Below are 24867 nucleotides of genomic sequence, written 5' to 3'. Positions count from 1 at the left end.
TTAAATGCTATAGAATTACAACTAGTACAGTATTTTGATGAAATCTTCAATTCATTTTTGGCAGCTTTTAGATCAGGTTTTGGATGTCAGTCAACTGTATTAAGAGTAATTGAAGATTGGAAATTAGCCTTAGATCAAAATAAATAACTTGCAGCTATCCTTATGGAATTGTCAAAAGCATTCGACTGTCTCCCTCATGACTAATTGCTACTGCAACTTATGGTCTCTCCCAATCCTCACTTGATATGTTTTATAGTTATTTAACAAAAATAAAACAGTAAGTGAAGGTAAACGAAAATTAAGTGATATGCTTGACATATTTGAATGGGAACCACAAAGTTCCATCCTTGGACATATCCTATTTAATATTTTTATAAATACTTTGTTCTTTTTTGTTAAAAAAAGTTCTTTGTGCAATTATGCGGATGACAATACTTTGTAAAAGTATGGCAATTCCTTACAAGATGTAATTTTTGCTCTTGAGGTTGCACATTTTAAATACAGCTGTTTCTCAAACCACGCCTCCTTTGGGTATATCTAGAACATTCATAGAAAATTAATTTTGTTTACATACTGCCTCCAAATTATGCTCTGTATGTTGAATCTCATCGATAGTATCAACTATAACTTACGAATGTTACCAGTAAATATATATGTGTATACTGTTTATATTGAAATCAGTGGTAACCCTTTAGAAAACTAGTGTTTGTTAAAACTCTGAGAAATTCTGGCCATATAAACGTTGAAAATCTGCCACACAACCCTATATTTTGACCTTTGAAAAAAAATAAAAGTGCATATAAACTTTCAATTCTAGGATATGATTTTTTTTTCAAAACTTCATAGTAAAAGTGGTACAGTTGTAAAAGGAGTTCATATGGGAAAAAGCATTGTCATTTTTACAGAAATGCAACCTTGAGGAAGACAGCAATTATTCAATACAGTGATTTTCTTCAAGTAAAATGCAGGCCAACCCAGAAAAATTTCAAGCTAAAAAGGCTGCAAGGCAATTAAATATTTTGAAAAGAATTGGGAAACACCTAAACAAACTGAGTGGGGAACTAAATACCAGAAAATTAGAAAAAAATACAAGAAGGAGCGGTTCACTTTATTTATGAAGACCATCAAAGCTCATACGAAACAATTCTGCAGATTTCAAACCTTCTATCACTTTTAACTCGTATAATGCGCCCAGTTGTCTCGAAGACCTTTAAAACATGAATAAAATTTTCCTTTTTTATTCAAGATCTGGTTGTAATAAAAAATTCATAATTATAATTTATGTATGTAAACCCTAATTTTTCTGTCTATGAAGAAATACCATAAAAAATGTGGTGCACACTGAATAACCCGCGTAGTCGGTTATTTAACAGTGTGCACCACATTTTTTATGTTATTTCGAATAGACAGAAAAAATGTTACAGTTATTTCTTATACTTTAATTCTAAATTCCATTTTAAACCGAGTAAACCATGAAAATTTTTTGATGACGTCACGGTCACATGACTTAATTATGTCTATGGGCTGATAAACAAAACGACGTTAGCTAATCAGAAGACGCGTTGCATCCAAAATTAAATTGTTTACTATTGTTTTTATGCTTTTTAGTTTGTTATTATTTAATGATATCCAAGTATTAGCTGATTCCCCCGTTCAATGCACATATAGAGGCGATTGACACATGAGATTTGACTCTGGAGGCTCACAAATCAAATTTGATTTGATTTCATTATATTTGCATGATTTTTCATTTTCATTTATAGTATTTGCATGATGAAGCATGATTTTTATCACCAGAGCTTATGTTGTGTCTGTTATTATGGATACATATGACGACTCTACTGTAAATATACTTACTTACTTACTTAACTTATTCTTTGTTATCATCGTTCTAACATTGTTGGCTCATCTAGTTTTAAACTACTATGTCGGCTATGTCATTTTTTATATAAATAAGGCCGTCAGTTTTCTCGTTTGAATTGTTTTACATTGTCATATCGGTGCCTTTTATAGCTGAATATGCGGTATAGGCGTTGCTCATTGTTGAAGACCGTCCGGTTGCCTATAGATGTTCATTTTTCTGTCATTTGGGTCTCTTGTGGAGAGTTGTCTCATTGACAATCATACCACATCTTCACTTTTATGTTGGCGTCGATCGTCAATGCCCGTCGTCCATAGTTTTGAAATTTGGCAATGATAACCTTATACATGTAGGTATAGATTGTTTTCTACGATCGATTCTTATGCCGCTTCCATTGAAAGAAAATCATGATCGCATAAGGAAAATTCGATCATAATCATGTCAAAAGTATATTATTTTGTTTATATCTTACAAACTAAAAACTAAGAGCAAAACCGACAACTTTCAAAATGATTCCATTGAATGAAAATTATGATCACATATGGAGAATAATCATGTCAAAAGTATCTGATTTGGTTTATATCTTAAAAACTAAAGAAATAAGAGCAAAACTGACAACTTTCAAAATTACAGAGTTCAAATGATGTCCATTTAGATAGCTAATTAAGACTAACGATGAATTGTTTGAAGTATTAAGTATTAAATCCCCGGAAAATATTACCTTAGCTGCATTTGGCAAATCTTTTCGTAATTTGAAACTCTTCAACTTCGTCATGTTCGAACTATATTTAGGCCTTTTTCAAATCATTCATTCGAGAGTCAGTTTTTACTGTTCTATATTGTAGAGAACAGTAGGTGTTTGTTAAATGTTCTCTAAAATAAATTAGAGTGGGAGAAAGTTCTACCTTAGAACGTAGTAAATTCCATTGTTATATTAGTAAACAGGAAAAAATGAATATTTGTAACAGTCTTTGAATGTAAGTCGGTGTCTGTAAGTTTGTGGATGAAATTGTCGGGTTCTATTGTCTGATGGTTCAGCGACAATATGATAAACAATTGTATAGAACATTATAATTCTAGTTTTAAGTCTGCATTGTTGTAAGGTAGGCAAATTTAAAGTATTGAGCATGTCTGTAACGATTACATGCATACCTAGCAGCCAGACGTTGCAACATTTCAAGTTTATTGCATTGTTCAGCAGTATATGGGTTTTAAACATAACAAGCGTATTCTAGTTTTTGGAAGACATTTGTATGACCTTCAAAGTGGTCAACTGAAAGTAACTTCATTTTAACCGGAAGTTATCATGTGTACACTACTTTAATGGAAAAGTTCTTAGAAACCTTTTATTTTAGAATCGGTTTGAAGTCATTAATCTTATGAACATGAAGTAACATCTTCTTCCATTTTAAATCTTATCATTTATTATTAAACGTTGAGGTGCAAATACCTTCAATTGTTCTCTAAACAATTGATTTGTTCATGGTGTGTGTTCTTTTTTATTGTGCTGAAGGTAGATAATAAATAGAAATGATAATCAGATTTCGCATGAAATTATGTTCAGATAGTCTACCCATATATTTCATTAATATACGATTACTAGTAACATGGGTTTCTGAATTCAAACAGTCAAAATAGTATCGTTTGAATTCTTTTCGTATTCTTTCAACCATTCAACCAATGAGCTATTACAATCTAATGATTCAGAGATATCACACAACTTTTTAAACGGACTTTCTGTTGTCATGACAACTGCATCAAAAATTCTCCACATCTCTAACATTCTCATGGCTTGTCGAACGAGACCATCATCTGACGAAATGATTCGACTTATATCATAGTTACTGAAGTTAAGTTTTTCTGCAATGATTTTCCAATCTCGGGCAATGATATATGCTATCTGTTCTATCCTTTCGTTTGTGAAATAACCTTTGAATAGAAAAAAATAAAAAAAATCATCAAATTGAAATGTAAGCTACATCAATTCTAGAACATCTGACAAGGTGGTAGAATGTAAAAGATAATTTAATTCTAAAACGTTAAAAAGAACAAAATCCTGCTGTTCAGTGGTTGTCGTTCATTGGTGTTTTTCTATATAGATTAGACCGTTTGTTTTCCAGTTTGAACTGTTTAAGATTTTTCATTTCGGAAATCTTTATAGCTTGCTGCTCGGTGTGAGCCAAAGTCAAGTATTTAAGACAGTACTTTAACCTATAATTGATAACTTTTCATATAGTATGGAAAGTTATATCATTTGTACTCGTACTATACATGTGGGAACAATGTTGCATGTTTAAATTAGACAACACCTTAAACTAGATTTTAGAGGTAGATATAACGGTATTTAAATCGTCTACTAGCAGTTGAAATATTAATACGGATTATCGGGTTTTCTACAAATTGATATTGTTCAATATCACAAGTTAGCCACGATAAGAAACCTTTTTGCAGGTGAATTCAGCGAACGTGCTAAATAGGTTTACATTGCATTGAGCTGCTGATATTTTTTTATATCCATACGATGTTTGTCGTTTTATTGCTGCTCTGTTCCCTCACTTGTTACGCTTAAAGACATTTAAAAGTTTGATAATATCTTCTGAGATATTTGTCGTCTTTGATTATGTCTGATCACAACACAAAGCCATGATACGAGAATTACTGAGCAACTGAGCAGGATGATAAAGGATAAGGAAACGGCGAAAAATGCTGAAAATCGAAAAAATCTGTAATCATTCAGTAAAGCAGTTAAAAAAATGAAAAACGACTAACCAAAAGGGGGTAGATATGACATAATGAATTGGTTAGCCTTCTGTCGTGTCTCTTCTTCAGACTGTGCCTCCAGCATTTTCTCAATCTGAAATATACATTAATTTTTTTCTCGCACAATTAACCGTTCTAAGACGTTCGTGTATAATGTATGTCTTACATTTGTACAAAATAGAGAGTTCAAAGTGGTTGACGACATTTTACTTATCTTAAAATTGTCTTCAACACTTGAACAATAACAACAAGAAAAGCTTTTTCTGATATAAGTTCTATTAAGACTGAATACCATCATTCCCCATGTAAAAGTAAACAAGAATGTGTCCATCGTACACGAATGCTCCGTTTGCACTATCATTTTCTATGTTCAGTGGATCTTGAAATTGGGGTCACAAATCTAATTTGGCATTGAAATTAGAAAGATTATATCATAGGGAACATGTGTACTAAGGTTTAAGTTTATTGGACGTCAACTGCATCAAAAACTACCCTACTACTACGGATGAACGAACGGACGCTCAGACCGGAAAACGTTATGCCCATAAATAGGACATAAAAATCTTCTAAAAGAAATATTCCTCAACGTTTTTCAACATAACAATGGTAGCATACGCTATATAATGTATTACTTTGGGATATCATGAGGCATATTTTGTTAACAATGAACAAAAAGGCAAATCATGCTACAAAGAGAAACAAGTGATTAATATGCTGGAGTTTATTATTGACAATATATTTGTGTATTGTTAATGCGCTTCTTCTTACCGACCTCTTTTCATCTTGATGGAAGACTGTTGTGTTTCTGGAACGTTATGATTTTTTAAGATAACTCTTCGGTTTGTTAATCTTGTTTTAGGAACAAAAGGCAAAAATGTATTGATTACTAGTATGTTTCATAAAATTAATATATGTACGATATGTTTTCCTCATTTAATTTAACTAAACGTGTTTCCTGCAAACAAGCTGTTAATAGTTCTGTCGTGTGCAAATAGACAAGGAAATATTTCTTCACATTAAAATATTCTTATCTGTCATCGTAAAATAATATTTTTTGTTCTAGTGTATATTTTTAAAACTACAAGAGATGGTTTTTTTTCTTCTATTTTGCAAAATTATGTCAGACTGTATTGGTATCTATAAATTCTAAATACCACGAAAGCATTTTGCTATTGAATTAAGACACCAACAAAGCATATCGGTCAACCAATTCGTGAAGTTGACCGCTTGGTGATGGTTCTTAAATGTTACCTGTAATATTTCTTTACCTTATTTGTGTTAGGATCGGAATAATGTGAAGACCATCGTAATATAAATGCTTCACATCTGTCCCTTTCTGAATCACTTGATTCGTATTCGTCTATATCTCTGATAATTTGTCTATATGTTGGCATTTCTTGTTGTACTAGGTTTCCTGCATATGTCACCCATCTTGTCGAATAGGCATTGTCATACGTCTGTTGCCAGGCGATATGCTTTGCCAAAAGTTTGACTGTTGAATAGAAAACCATCTTGTACTTATTATAGAAATGTAGATATCTTACGTTCGTTACCAATACATTACAAATTGAACTTCGATGTAGATTGTGTACCTACGTTGATTCGATGGTATATGTCTATTTTGATATAAAGTGTATATTGTTTTGCATTGGTGCTTGTGTACTTTTTGGGTTTGATTTTGTTTTCCAACACTTTCCAATCATTTTCACTGAACTAGTACACATTTTATTTAGGGGCAAGCCGAAGCCCAACTCCGGGTGAGAGAGTATCGCGCCGTCTTGAATGCCAATTGGTGGTCTTTGTCTGTTTTCTGTCCTTTGGTTGGATTGATGCCTCTATGACATTCCCTATTTCCATTCTCAATTATATATGTATTTAAAATAATTTAAATATGATAGTTAGGTTATTTTACAAACCATAGTTTGAGAAGAACACGAGGTAGGGTTACATTTAATCTGTTTAATTTGAAATATTTAAATATTTATAAAAGTAATATAATATAATAATGGTCTACGATTCTGACAGCCCAGAAACATACATGTACATTCAGAACAAAATAATAACCCTTTCGTACTGACAGTAACCGTTGTACAGTTAAGAATAAACTCATCAGAGATATTATAATTAAAATTAGGTATTAGCGCCAGACGCGCGTTTTGTGTGAAAAAAACCTCATCAGTGACGCCAGAATAAAAAAAGTTAAAAAGGCCAAATAATGTACGAAGCAATCGTAAAAACATTCTATATGGGAAAAAAAATCAACTACTATTTCCCTGAATCATTACCTGGATCAACACCTGTATGCACAAAGTCTTCAATATTTTCTTCCAGTTCCTACAAATAGATTTGAAATGTATATTTGTTATCCAAAAAAGGTATGAACAGTTTTGTCTGACAAATGATTTATTCATTTAAAATTTCACCGATTTGATATGTCATTTTCAACTTATTTTAAAAAAGAATATCAAGCAAACTAGCTATTTCAAACCAGGACTCTCTGTCATAACATATTTAAGGTTTACCTTTGGAAAATGTATGTGCATGGTTCCTTTCCTTTCTTTATCAAATCTTCCAGTTGTTACTTTATATACTAGTTGTCCGTGATGCGTTGCATCACCACGCTGGTCGTTTATATCAACTATGTCAATTCGACCAGAAAATTTCATTGGTTCTATATTTGCAAAATATTTTATCTTCAGAGGAAAAAGTTTATACTTTGTCATTTGTATATTGTGCTCAAAATGAATTTCGATTTCTTCTCCGTCAATCAACCCAAACTCCTCACTTGCTGATGGCCCTTGTGTATACCCTCTCTCGTCTAACTCGGCAAGTCTTTTTTCTGCCTCGCATGATGTTGTACAGTGAATTATCACATCATGAAGATCCTCCTCATTTTGACGACAAATAATTTTTACTTTTGTAAAATATGTAAGCTCATCAAGAACATTAGCAGCATTTTCCAACTCCTTACTTGTTAACTCTTCAGATGAGGTGAAGCTAATTATTCTAAAACATACGGAAAAGATTCGAATATATTAGTTCATATAATACATGCTTTTTCTTTAACCCATTACTATACACGTTATGCATAATCATGGCATTTATCCTCTTCTTTAAGTGTTATATACTTACTTCATACATATAATAAACATGGTAGTCATTAGTACTATCAACTAAAACATCAAAACTGCGTGCAGGTCATTTGGTGTTTTGTACATGTCATTATTCGACCGTATGTTGTCTTATCATGTTTTAATTAATGTTGTAAGCACACACTGGACAAAATTTGTATAAAGCAGTAGGACAGTTACGATTACCTAAGCTGTAATTTACCAAAAACGTTTTGGCTTCTTAATGCTTCAACATCTGACCTTGTTTGAACATTTTTACTTTATTCATTCGGCCGTCACTAGTGAGTCTTTTGAAACGAAACGCTGCGTCTGTACACAGTTTCAACCCTGGTATCTAGTATGAGTTTATTGAAAATACGTTCAGTTGCAGTTTAAACATTTGAAGTCAATATTTGGTATAGATGCACGGGAAGCTGCCTCTTCTCTTCTTTGCGTAATATTGCTATACCTATGTCTACTCTGCTGAAGATATTCATCATTTTAATATACAGTGAAATGCAAGCATAAACATAACTTTTGAAATATGTGTAAGATGTGATTACTTGTGGCATGCATGGTCAAAGTCAATGCATACCAAATTTCTCAAATACAATACACAAAAAGAGTTGAGTTGATAATGATAACATCACATACTTATATACACAATGTCCTTTCTCTAATGTTATCACACGAGACTTAGGATTCATTGGCTTTTGCTCGTGAAGTATAGATTTCCATTCTTTGTCGTCCGATTTCATAATGATGTACAGCTTACCATTATAAAACTGATGATCTGGAAAAGAACGTCATTATGTTATTACAATTCAAATTTTGAATCTGTCTCGAATTTATATGTTTTCAAATTGATATCCTGTATTTACGTACCGAAATTCGAGTCAGAGATTTTTGGTGATTGAGTTGTATCTAAATCTATGAAAATCTATTAACGCATATAAAATTTTACATTTGTTTACATGAATGGTTGGTTTGTGCTCTCAATTCGTAAAATTATGTGATTTCCATGAAATTATTCATATCTATTCATGTCAACCAATGTTGACATTAACATTTGTTTCAGATGCACACTATTTAAGTGATTTATATTTTATAACATACGTACCTTGACTAAAATTTATCTCTTGTGCTGGGAAATGTGATTTTGCTAAGACAATGTCTGTCTTTACTCTATTTAAAACTTCAATTATGTTTTGCTGCTTAGTTTTTTCAAGGTGTTGAATAAAACTGTCGAAATCAGTATCATCACAATTGATCAAGTTATGTAAAACCAATCTATTCTTGTCTCCCATGGTTCGTAATACCTGTATAATAAGTTAGAATTACCAAAATTAATTACTTTCAAAATAAGAGTGCAGTATATGTCAGCTTCATGTTGAGCGATTTGACTTAAATTTTCATATTTGTTTTATAGCATACATACTAAAGCGTATATACTTTTACAAAAATGTCGTTTGCATTTTTGGTTAAGAGTTATCTAATTAACCAACAAAATGACCTGCGAAAACTGACGACAATCATATTACGCGGGTCATTTCATTATGTTCATAAATAGAAGCAACCACGAGTAATTTGATTTTTTTTATTTGTTTGATTTTTATATTGAAAGTGTAGAATTATATTCATCATTGTTTTTACCTGTATCCGAACGATATTATGCCTGATCAAATGAGTCAAACAAATGTTTCACCCTCGTTTTACTTTCATCCTCGTTTTACTTTCATCCTCGTTATACTTTCATTCTTGACATTATTTTATTTTGATAGCTGAATTCCTGCGAGAATAATGTCAAGCTACGGGTTTAAATTTAAAGTCAAATGAAAAAATGAACAAAACAAATCATATTATTTTTTTTATGTATATTTCATAGCTAATGTCCCTTTAATCTGTAAATTACATTTGTAAGAGAAACATCATATCTTGATGTTCATTAGTTGTTTTAGAAAATATATGAACTTTGCAGTGAAATCATCGGAATAAAAAAAAATTGTTGTGCGATTTAACTAATTGAATTCAAAGCGCAATGTATCTACAAAATATTCTAAGTGTACCTGGTGATCTTTGGGTGCATCTTCACATGTTGTTTGAATATTGTCGGCCATTATATGTTTCATATTGTTTATTATCCACCTACTGCATCTATGTAATGTTTCTTGATTTGTTGTAAGTCTGGTCACGCCTTCTTTTTCCACTATTTAAAAGTACAAGCATATTTTATTATTGAATAACTATTTTTCAAAGTCAATTCGAATTTTGATATAATAAGTTACGTAGTGCGCTAGTGACATAATACAATAATATGGGGTCAGTAAATTCAATAGAGTGAGATCGAATCACCCGCGTATTCATATAAAACTCAAATAGTATACACATATCTGTTTACTACTCATACAAACAAGTCAAATGTAAAAGTTTGAAACCAATGTTATTGGATCGGTATGGTTTAAAGTCTTGACTATGTTGTTCAATTTTTTACAAAATATCCATAATTATATCAATTAGGACCTGTTGCAACAAAAGTGCACACCGCACGGCACGCAAACCATTAGAGAGTTCTTGTCAATTAAGTGTATTCTTCCACTGGACATGCACACATCAGGTATCAACATGAAGTTATTTGGCAACAATTTATAGTAAACAGATCAAAATGACATTTTTTTCATCAATAGATAAATCTTACTAACCGTTTCCTTTACAACTGATACAACAGGCTCTACCGGATTCCTCCAGAATAAATCGATTGCCTCCTTTTTACTGTTAATTTGATAAAGGTACTAGGAACGGTCACGTTTGGAATAGATTGATTAAACAATACAGCTACACTTAGTATTGAGCATGCGTACCCTGTGGTAAATTGGTATGATCTTAAGTGATCCGGAATGATAATAAATTTAATGTATAATACATGTGTAAGTTCTAAATTCTTATTTTATCTTTAAGTAGCAAACAAATCATCTTAAAAAATTGCCTGTAATTTTTTTTTTTATTACATTGATAACCAATTTTAGACAATAAAGAACCCCTGACATAATTCACTGTCCGTTGCAAGTATTTATTTCACCACCGATTTTGTCAGTAATTTTTTTAGTGCAACTAATCTTTGATCATGGATAATAACTAGTTTGTACTTACGAAACCATCCAATATTATATAGTATCACCTCAATGTCGGATTTCGTGACTGTTTCACTAACTACTTCAAGATAGGATCCGATAGCTTTGATATATTTCAAGTTGCTATTTGGTTGTGAATCTATTTCGACGCCAACTTTGTTCCAAGATACAACCTAGAATTATCCGAAGTTAATACTTTTTTTCACTTGATGTTAATACATCATTTAAGACAACATTTTTGAATTTAATCATTTACTGTTAAATAATAGAAATGACACTTTATAAAATTATTTAGCTGGATTATGCGCTCCATTATGAGCTGGCTTCAAACTAGAGATGTATTAAAACTTGTAAAACTATAAAAAATTCATATTACTCTAATTATAATCAAAATCCTCATATTTGATTTTTCAACAATGAATCAAATTAATTTGTATTTTATAAGCAGTTTTATATTTTCAAAGCATGCTCGAAGCAAACTTAAAAAGAGGTAAAAGATATCAAAAAAGAGGTCAATGATACCAAAGGGACATACACACTTATAAGTCGAAACAAGCTGGAAAAACAAAGAGGACAAATACCACTGCAGTACATAAAACAACCTAAAAAACAAAAGCTAAATCTGAGCAAAACGAACCATACAAAATACGGGGGATGATTAAAGGAACATTCAAATTCGTAAGACGAAAAAAGACTGACGACGCAATGGATAAATATCAACAAAAAAATAAAGAAGAGACAAACAGCACTACACAGTTGTACCGGAAGAGTAAGCAGATCCTGACCAACCTGTTGTGTACCTCATGTTTCTACAAATCCGGTATAAATTTTATCTCGAAAGTTACATGTTGTTTATTCTTTAGTTTTCTATGTTGTGTCATGTGTACTATTGTTTTTCTGTTTGTCTTTTTCATTTTTAGCCATGGCGTTGTCAGTTTGTTTTAGATTATGAGTTTGACTGTCGCTTTTGTATCTTTCGTCCCTCTTCTTTTACATAAAGGTAGCAATACACAGTTAAAAATTTTGTTCCGCATTTTGGTCATGTGAACATTTTTTTAAATACATAAGGTTTTGACACATTTTTTTGCCATTTTTTTATTGACATTCCGTATTTTCACATCCGTACGGCCAATAAGACCAGATACTATTTTTTAACAAAGATTTGACCATCGAACATTTAAATAATATTGACTATTTGACTTGTTTATAATATTTTGGAACATCCTGATAGATAAATGTCCATAATGTCAGGAAATGTATCACTAATGAATTGAAAATTTCTTTGAACGAAATTTTCGATATTTTTGAGAGAAGCAACAACTCCCTTTTTTTTTGTCAATATTTTGTATTAAATAAATACAGATTGTTGCCATGGTTTCACATACAGAGATTACATTTCACAATTATAACAACTGGAAATCAAATCTATGGAAACTGTTGTTTCCATAAATATATGCATGCATAACACAAGAGTAAAGTCTTATTTGTTTGAGGCAAGAGAAAGAAGGTGGTCAAAATTATGAGTGTCAATTTCTAGTTTTATTCCTTACTGAATATAGCTACCATAATACAGTTACAGGTGAGGTAATGGCGTTGCTAAAATAAAAAAAAATACTTTTCGCAGCATCAAAAAGAAAATAGGAAAATATGACATACCGGTAAAAAGTAAAATTACAAAAATACTAAACTCCAAGGAAAATTCAAAACGGAACAGCCCTATTCAAATGATAATCAAATCAAAAGCTTAAACACATCAACTGAATGGATAAAAACTGATATATTCCTGACTTGGTACAGGCATTTTCTTATGCAGAAAATGATGGATTGAACCAGGTTTTATCTTTATAAATTAACTGTTAACCAAACTTTAAATTTTTGAAATACTAAAGCTTTTCTACCTCAGAAATAGATTACCTTAGCTGCAAATCTTTTATGAACTTTTGGTTCTCAATTCTGTTCAACTTCGTTCTTTATATGTCTTTTTTTAACATTCTTTGATTCGGGCGTCACTTATGAGTCCTTGTAGTCTTTGTAACAATGTCCAAACTGCAGCGGTCAACATTGTATCAGAGATTCGAACTTTTATAGCCGACTAAACTGTATTAATTTTTCTCATTGTTAAAGGCCGTACCGTGACCTAAGTCAAAACTTGTGTGACCAACACTTTTACTGTCATCGTTAATATTATTATTAATAAGATATACTATAGTCCATTAATAAATGATTTAATTGGGTTCCCAAATGGTGTCAGCCAAAGACGTAAGCTTTCCTAATGTCTCATTTACTGGTATGGCAAGCTTATACAATCGTGTATGTAGATTAAACAGATTGTTTAATCGAGGAAAATGTTTCAACACAAGTACCTTAGATAACACTTTACTTGTATTAGGAAATGTCATCGGTGGAATAGATATCTTTATATTCCGGTCGTCGTGCAATTCATATGTTAGTCCTGTTTCATCAACATCTACTTCATGACGTCTATATCTTGCAACTGCTATACACTGTAGACAAACAAGGTCTCTGACAGGAATAGAAGCACCGACAAATGTCACATTCTGAAATTTAAATTAATAAAAACAATTATTTTTATGAGTAAACTAACGCAAGTTCTCGTTAAATTATACGAGCAACACAACAGGTTACGACTGTCAACGTATATGTGTTCCGCCTATCTAACCGAGGCTCCGCAGGCAATTTACTTTGTTATAAACAATGTCAAAATATCTGTGTTTTGATTTCTTGAAACAAATATTCCACACCATTTTTTCCGGTAGGAATATAAATTGTCATTTGTATTTAAGTGGAAATGATACTCCTGTTAAAGAGAGCCATAATGTAGTTGTTAGTGCATCGGACTTCTAACACAAAGGTTCCTGGTTCGAGTCCCGTCTGGGATGAAAATTTCAGGGACTTAATTGTTGGCTCTCCCTTGACACCATTTGCGAGTATAATCTTGAGGAAAAGATGATAGTACGTCGGAAGGGGACGATACATGGCTGTCCCGTGTTAAGAGAGAACAAAATCTTTTGCACGTAAAAGACACCCACCTAGATTTCGAAAAAGAGCAGACTAATGCCGCTACAATGCAGCACTCGCACCCGCAAAATGGAAAGTGATTAGGGATTAGTGTAAGTTGCATAACATGTTTTGCAATCCAATGTAAATACATATGTTTAAACTAAACAAAGAGAGTATTGATAGTGTACATGTTCCATTTGTACCTGTAGCCTTTTGTTTTTAAAATTTATGTGTTAAAATTTGGCATATTCTTATTTTGTATCATTAAATTTGCATTTGAAGAGGATTTGACGTTTTGTAAGATTTATATCTATATAGATCAAGTATTATCTTATTTTGACAACTGGTAATTTTGCAAAATAAATAACAAAAAGAATTAGTAGAATTTTAATGTGTGCAATGCAACAACTTTTTAAGCATTACATCACATTTTCGCTTTCCCCTATTTCTAAGAAGTTATTATATCAGATAATAAATATACATTGTAAAGGTAGCTTAGTTTATCATTACAACTTTATGTTTACATGTGGTTGGTTGTCATTTAAATTTACAATTGTGTTACTGTTTTTCATATTTTTTCTCAAAAAAAATACATCAACACATATTCATATGTTTTAGTTAATTTAAAAGTATATTGAATTATCAAATTAACTTACAGCGACATCTGGTATTTTAATTGGTGGCGCTGCAAGACCTTCTGCCCAGCAGTCACCTTTGTAATACTTTATGGTTGGTATCAAAGATGAATTATGAGATACTACCGGTATATACACAAGGATTGGAACCTGAATGTAAGAAAGACATGAATGATTTGTTTGCAAATGTACAAGCATGATACTAATTATTAAAAGAGAAAACAAACTAGCTATGTACTACATGGTCTTATTAAGTAGAGCCTTCAACAATTGGATTCGTAAATACAATAAATTTAGATAATTTAAAATGTACTTTGTGCAGTACCCCAATCAATTAAATGAAAGTGATGCAATAAAACCTTGATTTCGTATCGATGATACATATGTTTAGATTGGCTGATTTTTATTACAATATACACGCCGTATTTCAATGTACCAATACGGTTTGACTTTTTTAGTTCTCTGTAAAATTAATTTGCTATGTTCTTCTATTGTATTTTATAGATATAGATGTATTTCATATTTGTCACTCAATAAATTAAAAGCTTTGAGTATTTATAATTGTAACTCACATATACCAGTGAACTTGAAATTAGGGATACGACTGAAACTATTAGGTCTGACTCATATACTTACGCGCATCAATATTGACACAGATGAATGGCTGACATTAAATTAAACACACGTGATTTGTTTTATATTCAAAATGCAAAACTTTTAATTCATCAACACGGGCATAGTCTTGTTTAAATCATTTGGCGTATTATACATGTACCAGTTGACACAATAAAATTACCATGACTGTTTTTCAAATACAATTATGTAAACACTATGTCGACACTACAAAGTTTTACAATCCTAAAATTATGAGCGACATGTTTTATTTTGTCTTAAATATAAAAATGCAAGAAATTTCTTTTACCAATTACATATTTTTTTCTAGATTTTGACATACGTTTCTTTAATATTTTGTGATGTATAACATATGTCATGTGTTTTATTGTATATACTTTCATCTTTAAACAAGCACCTATCTGTAAACAAGTAAACACATGAGTTAAATCTGCCTGTTTATAAGTTTTGAAATTATACGGAAGGGTTTCCACTCCCTCGGGCAAAATTGGCTTTGGATGGATTTGGCCTTTTTATGGGCCTTTGTATTTATAGCTCATCAACTTTTTCGAGCGGTACTTAAACATCCTTTGCTTTAAGATAATCGGCTTTCAGCGACCCTGATAAATGTAAAAGCACGTCGGATGTTAGAATGTTTTTCCGTTTTGTTAAAGGTATATGTGTCAAAGACAAGTTAGTGTGGTCAATTCAGACTGTTGACATAAAGAGCATCTCAATATGGTACGATAAGACATTAACAAAAATGTATCAAAAATAATATGTCATCTTAAACATGTTTAACATTTTAAGGTACTGAATTCTTGTCTTTGGGAAGAAATAGCATGTCCTATTTTAAGTAATATATCGTAATATGAAATATTTTCCGGAACTAAAAATGATTCTACTATTATCATTAATAGAAAAAGAAAATTCGGGATTTTGAGTCATATTCCAGTAATGCCATCAATACAAATGATGATCTTTCAATCGAGTTCGTCGCTTGACTCAAAGATAAATAGTATTTCAGAATGAAAGTGCCATTTTCGTCAATACATTTGAATCAGCTTACAAACTTTAATGTAAATTGTATGTATTCAAAATTTAGTATGAAAGGCAAAATACAAAAAATTAGTACTGTGATAAAAATTACTGTTTTTCAGTTCATTTAAAATAACATTGTGTAACAATATTATTGATATTTGATTATGTTGTATAAAGACAAAATCCAAAATATCAATACCTCAAACTTAATTGATTTTTCTTCGTATGCTTTAATAGTGACCAAGCCTGATATTGCCTGCTCATCAATAAATTCCAAACAGTTGTCTAAAAGATGGTAGGAATCTGCTGCTTCACATGATATATCACTTCTATTCAAACTTCCGGGAGTAGCTAGAATTACACAACATATTCGTTGATTGAAACGACTCGTTCCTTTAATGTCATATCTGCAATAGATTACGGAAACATTGTTACTGAAACAATTACGCAACAAAAATTGTGTTATTATCATATTTCAATTACTATCTATGACTATTGTATTACAATAAAATCTATTATTTTACGTACTATTAGTTTTTGTTTTCGATTTGGTCACTTATAACCATATAAGATCAGATTCAAGTTGTACAATAGTTTTATGTTATTGTGGATGAAAAAAAAGTTCAATCTTAAATTATCAAAATGATTTATCTAACCGTTAACACTGTATGACTTTATTTCTATTTCATTTGATGTTAATTAATAAGAATTTCTAGTCAATCGAAAGAAGCTGCGGTGGCCAACAGGTCTAAGTTCTCGCCCTAGCCTGTTAACACTGATGTTGTAGGTTCATATGCCTCACATGGAAGGTGCGGTCCACTCCAATTTTCATTGATTGATATTGTCAGTTTTCCCACCGAATGTGTGTGGTGCTTTCCGAGTTTCTTTCACTGATAAAAACTTACCGTCACGAAAAAGCACTATAATAAAACTGAAAGATGCCTTTACAAACAAATTTATGTTTGGGTCATTTCTCAACCAGGTTTTCTTTTTTGCAGACTTATATATCGACGAATAACATTATGGCTGGTGGCTCAGAGGTTTAATCGAATATATGTATCGACGTATAGACAAAACACTTACAAAGGTAATGTTTTTAAGATATGTTTCAATTGGTTGTTACAAGTTTTGTTCATTCGTTGAAAACATAACATCCTTTAATAGCCATTAGACTGTATTGTAATTGTAAAACTTATGCGCAACATTTTAATAACTTTCTAAAGTAATGACACTAATATTCATATCAGCATCTTAATTTCAAATCTTACACAAATAGAGGCCACGCTTGCCAATTTGGGTGCTGTCTGTCAAAATCCTCTGTATCATGTAACCCATTGACATTTTCTACCATCCCATTTTCAGTGCCATTTGATTTATTTATATCATTATTATTATTCGAATTTTCATTGTCCATCAGTCTTAATTTTTTAACTTCTATCTGTTCTAATGTGTTCGTCCATGACACCAAATGTTCTTCCAAATTAGCAATATCTTCTTTACAATAGTCAACTTCTGTTTCTGATCTCAATAAAATCTCCTCGGTCTTAGCAATTAATTCTTTTAGTTCATGGTCTTGTCTTCCAAGTAATTGCTTATTTCTAAATTGCGTAAGTTTCTTTTTGGCAATGGTTATTCTAAGAAAAAAAATGATATCTTACACATAAGTATTGTAACTACATATTAAAAAATGTTGTAACAGATAATAATGCGATGTATGTTTGATTCCTTTTTATCTAAATTTCAAAAAAAAAAATGATATTTTCAACTAACGTTCAATAGGGGAGCAAAATGTTGTCGTTTAATTTTTTGGTATATTAAACAATAAATAACTATGCTTAACTCATACGTTTTCCAAAAATGTTTTATTAGAAAATTAACAGCATTTTTATTTGAAAGAGGTGAATTAGAATAAAAAAAGTATTACAATAAAAATTCTAATTCAGCTTGAAAAAACAATATTCTAAAGTAGAAATGTACTGAACACCATTACTTATTGTCTTCACAGAAAGGCTTCTGTTTATCTGCAAATTCACCTTTAATAAGTATTTCCTTACGTTTATTTTCATTTATTGCCATTTGAGTGTCCATGCATACATATGTGTTTGTTTATATTAAGTGTTATTCTTATTCAAAACTTACCTTGAGTTTTCTTCAACTGTTGACAAATCTCTTTTCAAGCAGTCAGATTCTGTTGAATAAATATTTTGAAGGACTTTAATTAACGTACATGAGTAGATATTATATAAAAATGTATAATGAAATATTTGCATAATCGATTAAGACTTTTGATTGTCAGTTTTTAGACGAAACGCGCGTCTGGCGTACTCAATTATAATCCTGGTACCTTTGATAACTAATTACACCACTGGGTCGATGCCACTGCTGGTGGACGTTTCGTCCCCGAGGGTATCACCAGCCCAGTGGTCAACACTTCGGTGTTGACATGAATATCAATAATGTAGTCATTTTAATAAATTTCCTGTTACAAAACTTTGATTTTTTCCAAAAACTAAGGATTTTCTTATCCCAGGCATAGATCACCTTAGCCGCATTTGGCACAACTTTTCGAAATTTTGAATCCTCAATGCTCTTCAACTTTTAAATTATTTGGCTTTATAAATATTTGGATATAAGCGTCACTGATGAGTCTTATGTAGACGAAACGCGCGTCTGGCGTACTAAATTATAATCCTGGTACCTTTGATAACTATTTACACCACTGGGTCGATGCCACTGCTGGTGGACGTTTCGTCCCCGAGGGTATCACCAGCCCAGTAGTCAACACTTCGGTGTTGACATGAATATCAATAATGTAGTCATTTTAATAAATTTCCTGTTACAAAACTTTGATTTTTTCCAAAAACTAAGGATTTTCTTATCCCAGGCATAGATTACCTAAGCCGCATTTGGCACAACTTTTCGAAATTTTGAATCCTCAATGCTCTTCAACTTTTTAATTATTTGGCTTTATAAATATTTTGATATGAGCGTCACTGATGAGTCTTATGTAGACGAAACGCGCGTCTGGCGTACTAAATTAAAATCCTGGTACCTTTGATAACTATTAACACCACTGGGTCGATGCCACTGCTGGTGGACGTTTCGTCCCCGAGGGTACCACCAGCCCAGTAGTCAACACTTCGGTGTTGACATGAATATCAATAATGTAGTCATTTTAATAAATTTCCTGTTACAAAACTTTGATTTTTTCCAAAAACTAAGGATTTTCTTATCCCAGGCATAGATTACCTTAGCCGCATTTGGCACAACTTTTCGAAATTTTGAATCCTCAATGCTCTTCAACTTTTTAATTATTTGGCTTTATAAATATTTTGATATGAGCGTCACTGATGAGTCTTATGTAGACGAAACGCGCGTCTGGCGTACTAAATTAAAATCCTGGTACCTTTGATAACTATTTACACCACTGGGTCGATGCCACTGCTGGTGGACGTTTCGTCCCCGAGGGTACCACCAGCCCAGTAGTCAACACTTCGGTGTTCACATGAATATCAATAATGTATTCATTTTAATAAATTTCCTGTTACAAAACTTTAATTTTTTCCAAAAACTAAGGATTTTCTTATCCCAGGCATAGATTACCTTAGCCGCATTTGGCACAACTTTTCGAAATTTTGAATCCTCAATGCTCTTCAACTTCTATATTATTTGGATTTATAAATATTTGGATATGAGCGTCACTGATGAGTCTTATGTAGACGAAACGCGCGTCTGGCGTACTAAATTAAAATCCTGGTACCTTTGATAACTATTTACACCACTGGGTCGATGCCACTGCTGGTGGACGTTTCGTCCCCGAGGGTACCACCAGCCCAGTAGTCAACACTTCGGTGTTCACATGAATATCAATAATGTAGTCATTTTAATAAATTTCCTGTTACAAAACTTTGATTTTTTCCAAAAACTAAGGATTTTCTTATCCCAGGCATAGATTACCTTAGCCGCATTTGGCACAACTTTTCGAAATTTTGAATCCTCAATGCTCTTCAACTTTTTAATTATTTGGCTTTATAAATATTTTGATATGAGCGTCACTGATGAGTCTTATGTAGACGAAACGCGCGTCTGGCGTACTAAATTAAAATCCTGGTACGTTTGATAACTATTTACACCACTGGGTCGATGCCACTGCTGGTGGACGTTTCGTCCCCGAGGGTACCACCAGCCCAGTAGTCAACACTTCGGTGTTCACATGAATATCAATAATGTAGTCATTTTAATAAATTTCCTGTTACAAAACTTTAATTTTTTCCAAAAACTAAGGATTTTCTTATCCCAGGCATAGATTACCTTAGCCGCATTTGGCACAACTTTTCGAAATTTTGAATCCTCAATGCTCTTCAACTTCTATATTATTTGGCTTTATAAATATTTGGATATGAGCGTCACTGATGAGTCTTATGTAGACGAAACGCGCGTCTGGCGTACTAAATTAAAATCCTGGTACCTTTGATAACTATTTACACCACTGGGTCGATGCCACTGCTGGTGGACGTTTCGTCCCCGAGGGTACCACCAGCCCAGTAGTCAACACTTCGGTGTTCACATGAATATCAATAATGTAGTCATTTTAATAAATTTCCTGTTACAAAACTTTGATTTTTTCCAAAAACTAAGGATTTTCTTATCCCAGGCATAGATTACCTTAGCCGCATTTGGCACAACTTTTCGAAATTTTGAATCCTCAATGCTCTTCAACTTTTTAATTATTTGGCTTTATAAATATTTTGATATGAGCGTCACTGATGAGTCTTATGTAGACGAAACGCACGTCTGGCGTACTAAATTAAAATCCTGGTACCTTTGATAACTATTTACACCACTGGGTCGATGCCACTGCTGGTGGACGTTTCGTCCCCGAGGGTACCACCAGCCCAGTAGTCAACACTTCGGTGTTGACATGAATATCAATAATGTAGTCATTTTAATAAATTTCCTGTTACAAAACTTTGATTTTTTTCCAAAAACTAAGGATTTTCTTATCCCAGGCATAGATTACCTTAGCCGCATTTGGCACAACTTTTCGAAATTTTGAATCCTCAATGCTCTTCAACTTTTTAATTATTTGGCTTTATAAATATTTTGATATGAGCGTCACTGATGAGTCTTATGTAGACGAAACGCGCGTCTGGCGTACTAACTTAAAATCCTGGTACCTTTGATAACTATTTACACCACTGGGTCGATGCCACTGCTGGTGGACGTTTCGTCCCCGAGGGTACCACCAGCCCAGTAGTCAACACTTCGGTGTTCACATGAATATCAATAATGTAGTCATTTTAATAAATTTCCTGTTACAAAACTTTGATTTTTTCCAAAAACTAAGGATTTTCTTATCCCAGGCATAGATTACCTTAGCCGCATTTGGCACAACTTTTCGAAATTTTTAATCCTCTATGCTCTTCAACTTTTAAATTATTTGGCTTTATAAATATTTTGATATGAGCGTCACTGATGAGTCTTATGTAGACGAAACGCGCGTCTGGCGTACTAAATTATAATCCTGGTACCTATGATAACTATTTACACCACTGGGTCGATGCCACTGCTGGTGGACGTTTCGTCCCCGAGGGTATCATCAGCCCAGTGGTCAACACTTCGGTGTTGACATGAATATCAATAATGTAGTCATTTTAATAAATTTCCTGTTACTAAACTTTGATTTTTTCCAAAAACTAAGGATTTTCTTATCCCAGGCATAGATTACCTTAGCCGCATTTGGCACAACTTTTTGAAATTTTGAATCCTCAATGCTCTTTAACTTTTAAATTATTTGGCTTTATAAATATTTTGATATGAGCGTCACTGATGAGTCTTATGTAGACGAAACGCGCGTCTGGCGTACTAAATTATAATCCTGGTACCTTTGATAACTATTTACACCACTGGGTCGATGCCACTGCTGGTGGACGTTTCGTCCCCGAGGGTATCACCAGCCCAGTAGTCAACACTTCGGTGTTGACATGAATATCAATAATGTAGTCATTTTAATAAATTTCCTGTTACAAAACTTTGATTTTTTCCAAAAACTAAGGATTTTCTTATCCCAGGCATAGATTACCTTAGCCGCATTTGGCACAACTTTTCGAAATTTTGAATCCTCAATGCTCTTCAACTTTTAAATTATTTGGCTTTATAAATATTTGGATATAAGCGTCACTGATGAGTCTTATGTAGACGAAACGCGCGTCTGGCGTACTAAATTATAATCCTGGTACCTTTGATAACTATTTACACCACTGGGTCGATGCCACTGCTGGTGGACGTTTCGTCCCCGAGGGTATCACCAGCTCAGTAGTCAACACTTCGGTGTTGACATGAATATCAATAATGTAGTCATTTTAATATATTTCCTGTTACAAAACTTTGATTTTTTCCAAAAACTAAGGATTTTCTTATCCCAGGCATAGATTACCTTAGCCGCATTTGGCACAACTTTTCGAAATTTTGAATCCTCAATGCTCTTCAACTTTTAAATTATTTGGCTTTATAAATATTTTGATATGAGCGTCACTGATGAGTCTTATGTAGACGAAACGCGCGTCTGGCGTACTAAATTATAATCCTGGTACCTTTGATAACTATTTACACCACTGGGTCGATGCCACTGCTGGTGGACGTTTCGTCCCCGAGGGTATCACCAGCCCAGTAGTCAACACTTCGGTGTTGACATGAATATCAATAATGTAGTCATTTTAAAAAATTTCCTGTTACAAAACTTTGATTTTTTCCAAAAACTAAGGATTTTCTTATCCCAGGCATAGATTACCTTAGCCGCATTTGGCACAACTTTTCGAAATTTTGAATCCTCAATGCTCTTCAACTTTTTAATTATTTGGCTTTATAAATATTTTGATATGAGCGTCACTGATGAGTCTTATGTAGACGAAACGCGCGTCTGGCGTACTAAATTAAAATCCTGGTACCTTTGATAACTATTAACACCACTGGGTCGATGCCACTGCTGGTGGACGTTTCGTCCCCGAGGGTACCACCAGCCCAGTAGTCAACACTTCGGTGTTGACATGAATATCAATAATGTAGTCATTTTAATAAATTTCCTGTTACAAAACTTTGATTTTTTTCCAAAAACTAAGGATTTTCTTATCCCAGGCATAGATTACCTTAGCCGCATTTGGCACAACTTTTCGAAATTTTGAATCCTCAATGCTCTTCAACTTTTTAATTATTTGGCTTTATAAATATTTTGATATGAGCGTCACTGATGAGTCTTATGTAGACGAAACGCGCGTCTGGCGTACTAAATTATAATCCTGGTACCTTTGATAACTATTTACACCACTGGGTCGATGCCACTGCTGGTGGACGTTTCGTCCCCGAGGGTATCACCAGCCCAGTAGTCAACACTTCGGTGTTGACATGAATATCAATAATGTAGTCATTTTAAAAAATTTCCTGTTACAAAACTTTGATTTTTTCCAAAAACTAAGGATTTTCTTATCCCAGGCATAGATTACCTTAGCCGCATTTGGCACAACTTTTCGAAATTTTGAATCCTCAATGCTCTTCAACTTTTTAATTATTTGGCTTTATAAATATTTTGATATGAGCGTCACTGATGAGTCTTATGTAGACGAAACGCGCGTCTGGCGTACTAAATTAAAATCCTGGTACCTTTGATAACTATTAACACCACTGGGTCGATGCCACTGCTGGTGGACGTTTCGTCCCCGAGGGTACCACCATCCCAGTAGTCAACACTTCGGTGTTGACATGAATATCAATAATGTAGTCATTTTAATAAATTTCCTGTTACAAAACTTTGATTTTTTTCCAAAAACTAAGGATTTTCTTATCCCAGGCATAGATTACCTTAGCCGCATTTGGCACAACTTTTCGAAATTTTGAATCCTCAATGCTCTTCAACTTTTTAATTATTTGGATTTATAAATATTTTGATATGAGCGTCACTGATGAGTCTTATGTAGACGAAACGCGCGTCTGGCGTACTAAATTATAATCCTGGTACCTATGATAACTATTTACACCACTGGGTCGATGCCACTGCTGGTGGACGTTTCGTCCCCGAGGGTATCACCAGCCCAGTGGTCAACACTTCGGTGTTGACATGAATATCAATAATGTAGTCATTTTAATAAATTTCCTGTTACTAAACTTTGATTTTTTCCAAAAACTAAGGATTTTCTTATCCCAGGCATAGATTACCTTAGCCGCATTTGGCACAACTTTTTGAAATTTTGAATCCTCAATGCTCTTCAACTTTTAAATTATTTGGCTTTATAAATATTTTGATATGAGCGTCACTGATGAGTCTTATGTAGACGAAACGCGCGTCTGGCGTACTAAATTATAATCCTGGTACCTTTGATAACTATTTACACCACTGGGTCGATGCCACTGCTGGTGGACGTTTCGTCCCCGAGGATACCACCAGCCCAGTAGTCAACACTTCGGTGTTGACATGAATATCAATAATGTAGTCATTTTAATAAATTTCCTGTTACAAAACTTTGATTTTTTTCCAAAAACTAAGGATTTTCTTATCCCAGGCATAGATTACCTTAGCCGCATTTGGCACAACTTTTCGAAATTTTGAATCCTCAATGCTCTTCAACTTTTTAATTATTTGGCTTTATAAATATTTTGATATGAGCGTCACTGATGAGTCTTATGTAGACGAAACGCGCGTCTGGCGT

The 24867-nt window shown here is 33.0% G+C and overlaps 1 protein-coding gene across 1 annotated transcript in view; it reads right to left on the bottom strand.

Moving 5' to 3' along the window:
- Window positions 1–3482: 3482 nt before the first annotated feature.
- Window positions 3483–24867, bottom strand: part of LOC134722917 (uncharacterized) — a 35956-nt gene continuing 14571 nt past the window's right edge. Inside the window, exons 3-16 of the mRNA XM_063586552.1 lie at window positions 18308–18356; window positions 17437–17802; window positions 16368–16575; window positions 14537–14665; window positions 13223–13417; window positions 10879–11032; window positions 9798–9937; window positions 8852–9050; window positions 8386–8524; window positions 7144–7627; window positions 6907–6955; window positions 5890–6113; window positions 4631–4715; window positions 3483–3790 (exon numbers count right to left, since the gene is read on the bottom strand). Coding sequence (XP_063442622.1) covers window positions 3483–3790; window positions 4631–4715; window positions 5890–6113; window positions 6907–6955; window positions 7144–7627; window positions 8386–8524; window positions 8852–9050; window positions 9798–9937; window positions 10879–11032; window positions 13223–13417; window positions 14537–14665; window positions 16368–16575; window positions 17437–17802; window positions 18308–18356 — 2729 coding nt within the window. The remainder of the gene's footprint in view (window positions 3791–4630; window positions 4716–5889; window positions 6114–6906; window positions 6956–7143; window positions 7628–8385; window positions 8525–8851; window positions 9051–9797; window positions 9938–10878; window positions 11033–13222; window positions 13418–14536; window positions 14666–16367; window positions 16576–17436; window positions 17803–18307; window positions 18357–24867) is intronic.

The sequence above is a fragment of the Mytilus trossulus genome, chromosome 6 (assembly GCF_036588685.1).
Source record: "Mytilus trossulus isolate FHL-02 chromosome 6, PNRI_Mtr1.1.1.hap1, whole genome shotgun sequence".
NCBI lineage: Eukaryota > Metazoa > Mollusca > Bivalvia > Mytilida > Mytilidae > Mytilus > Mytilus trossulus.
Note: the sequence above shows the minus strand (reverse complement) of the source record. Positions and strands in the feature narration are given on the sequence as shown.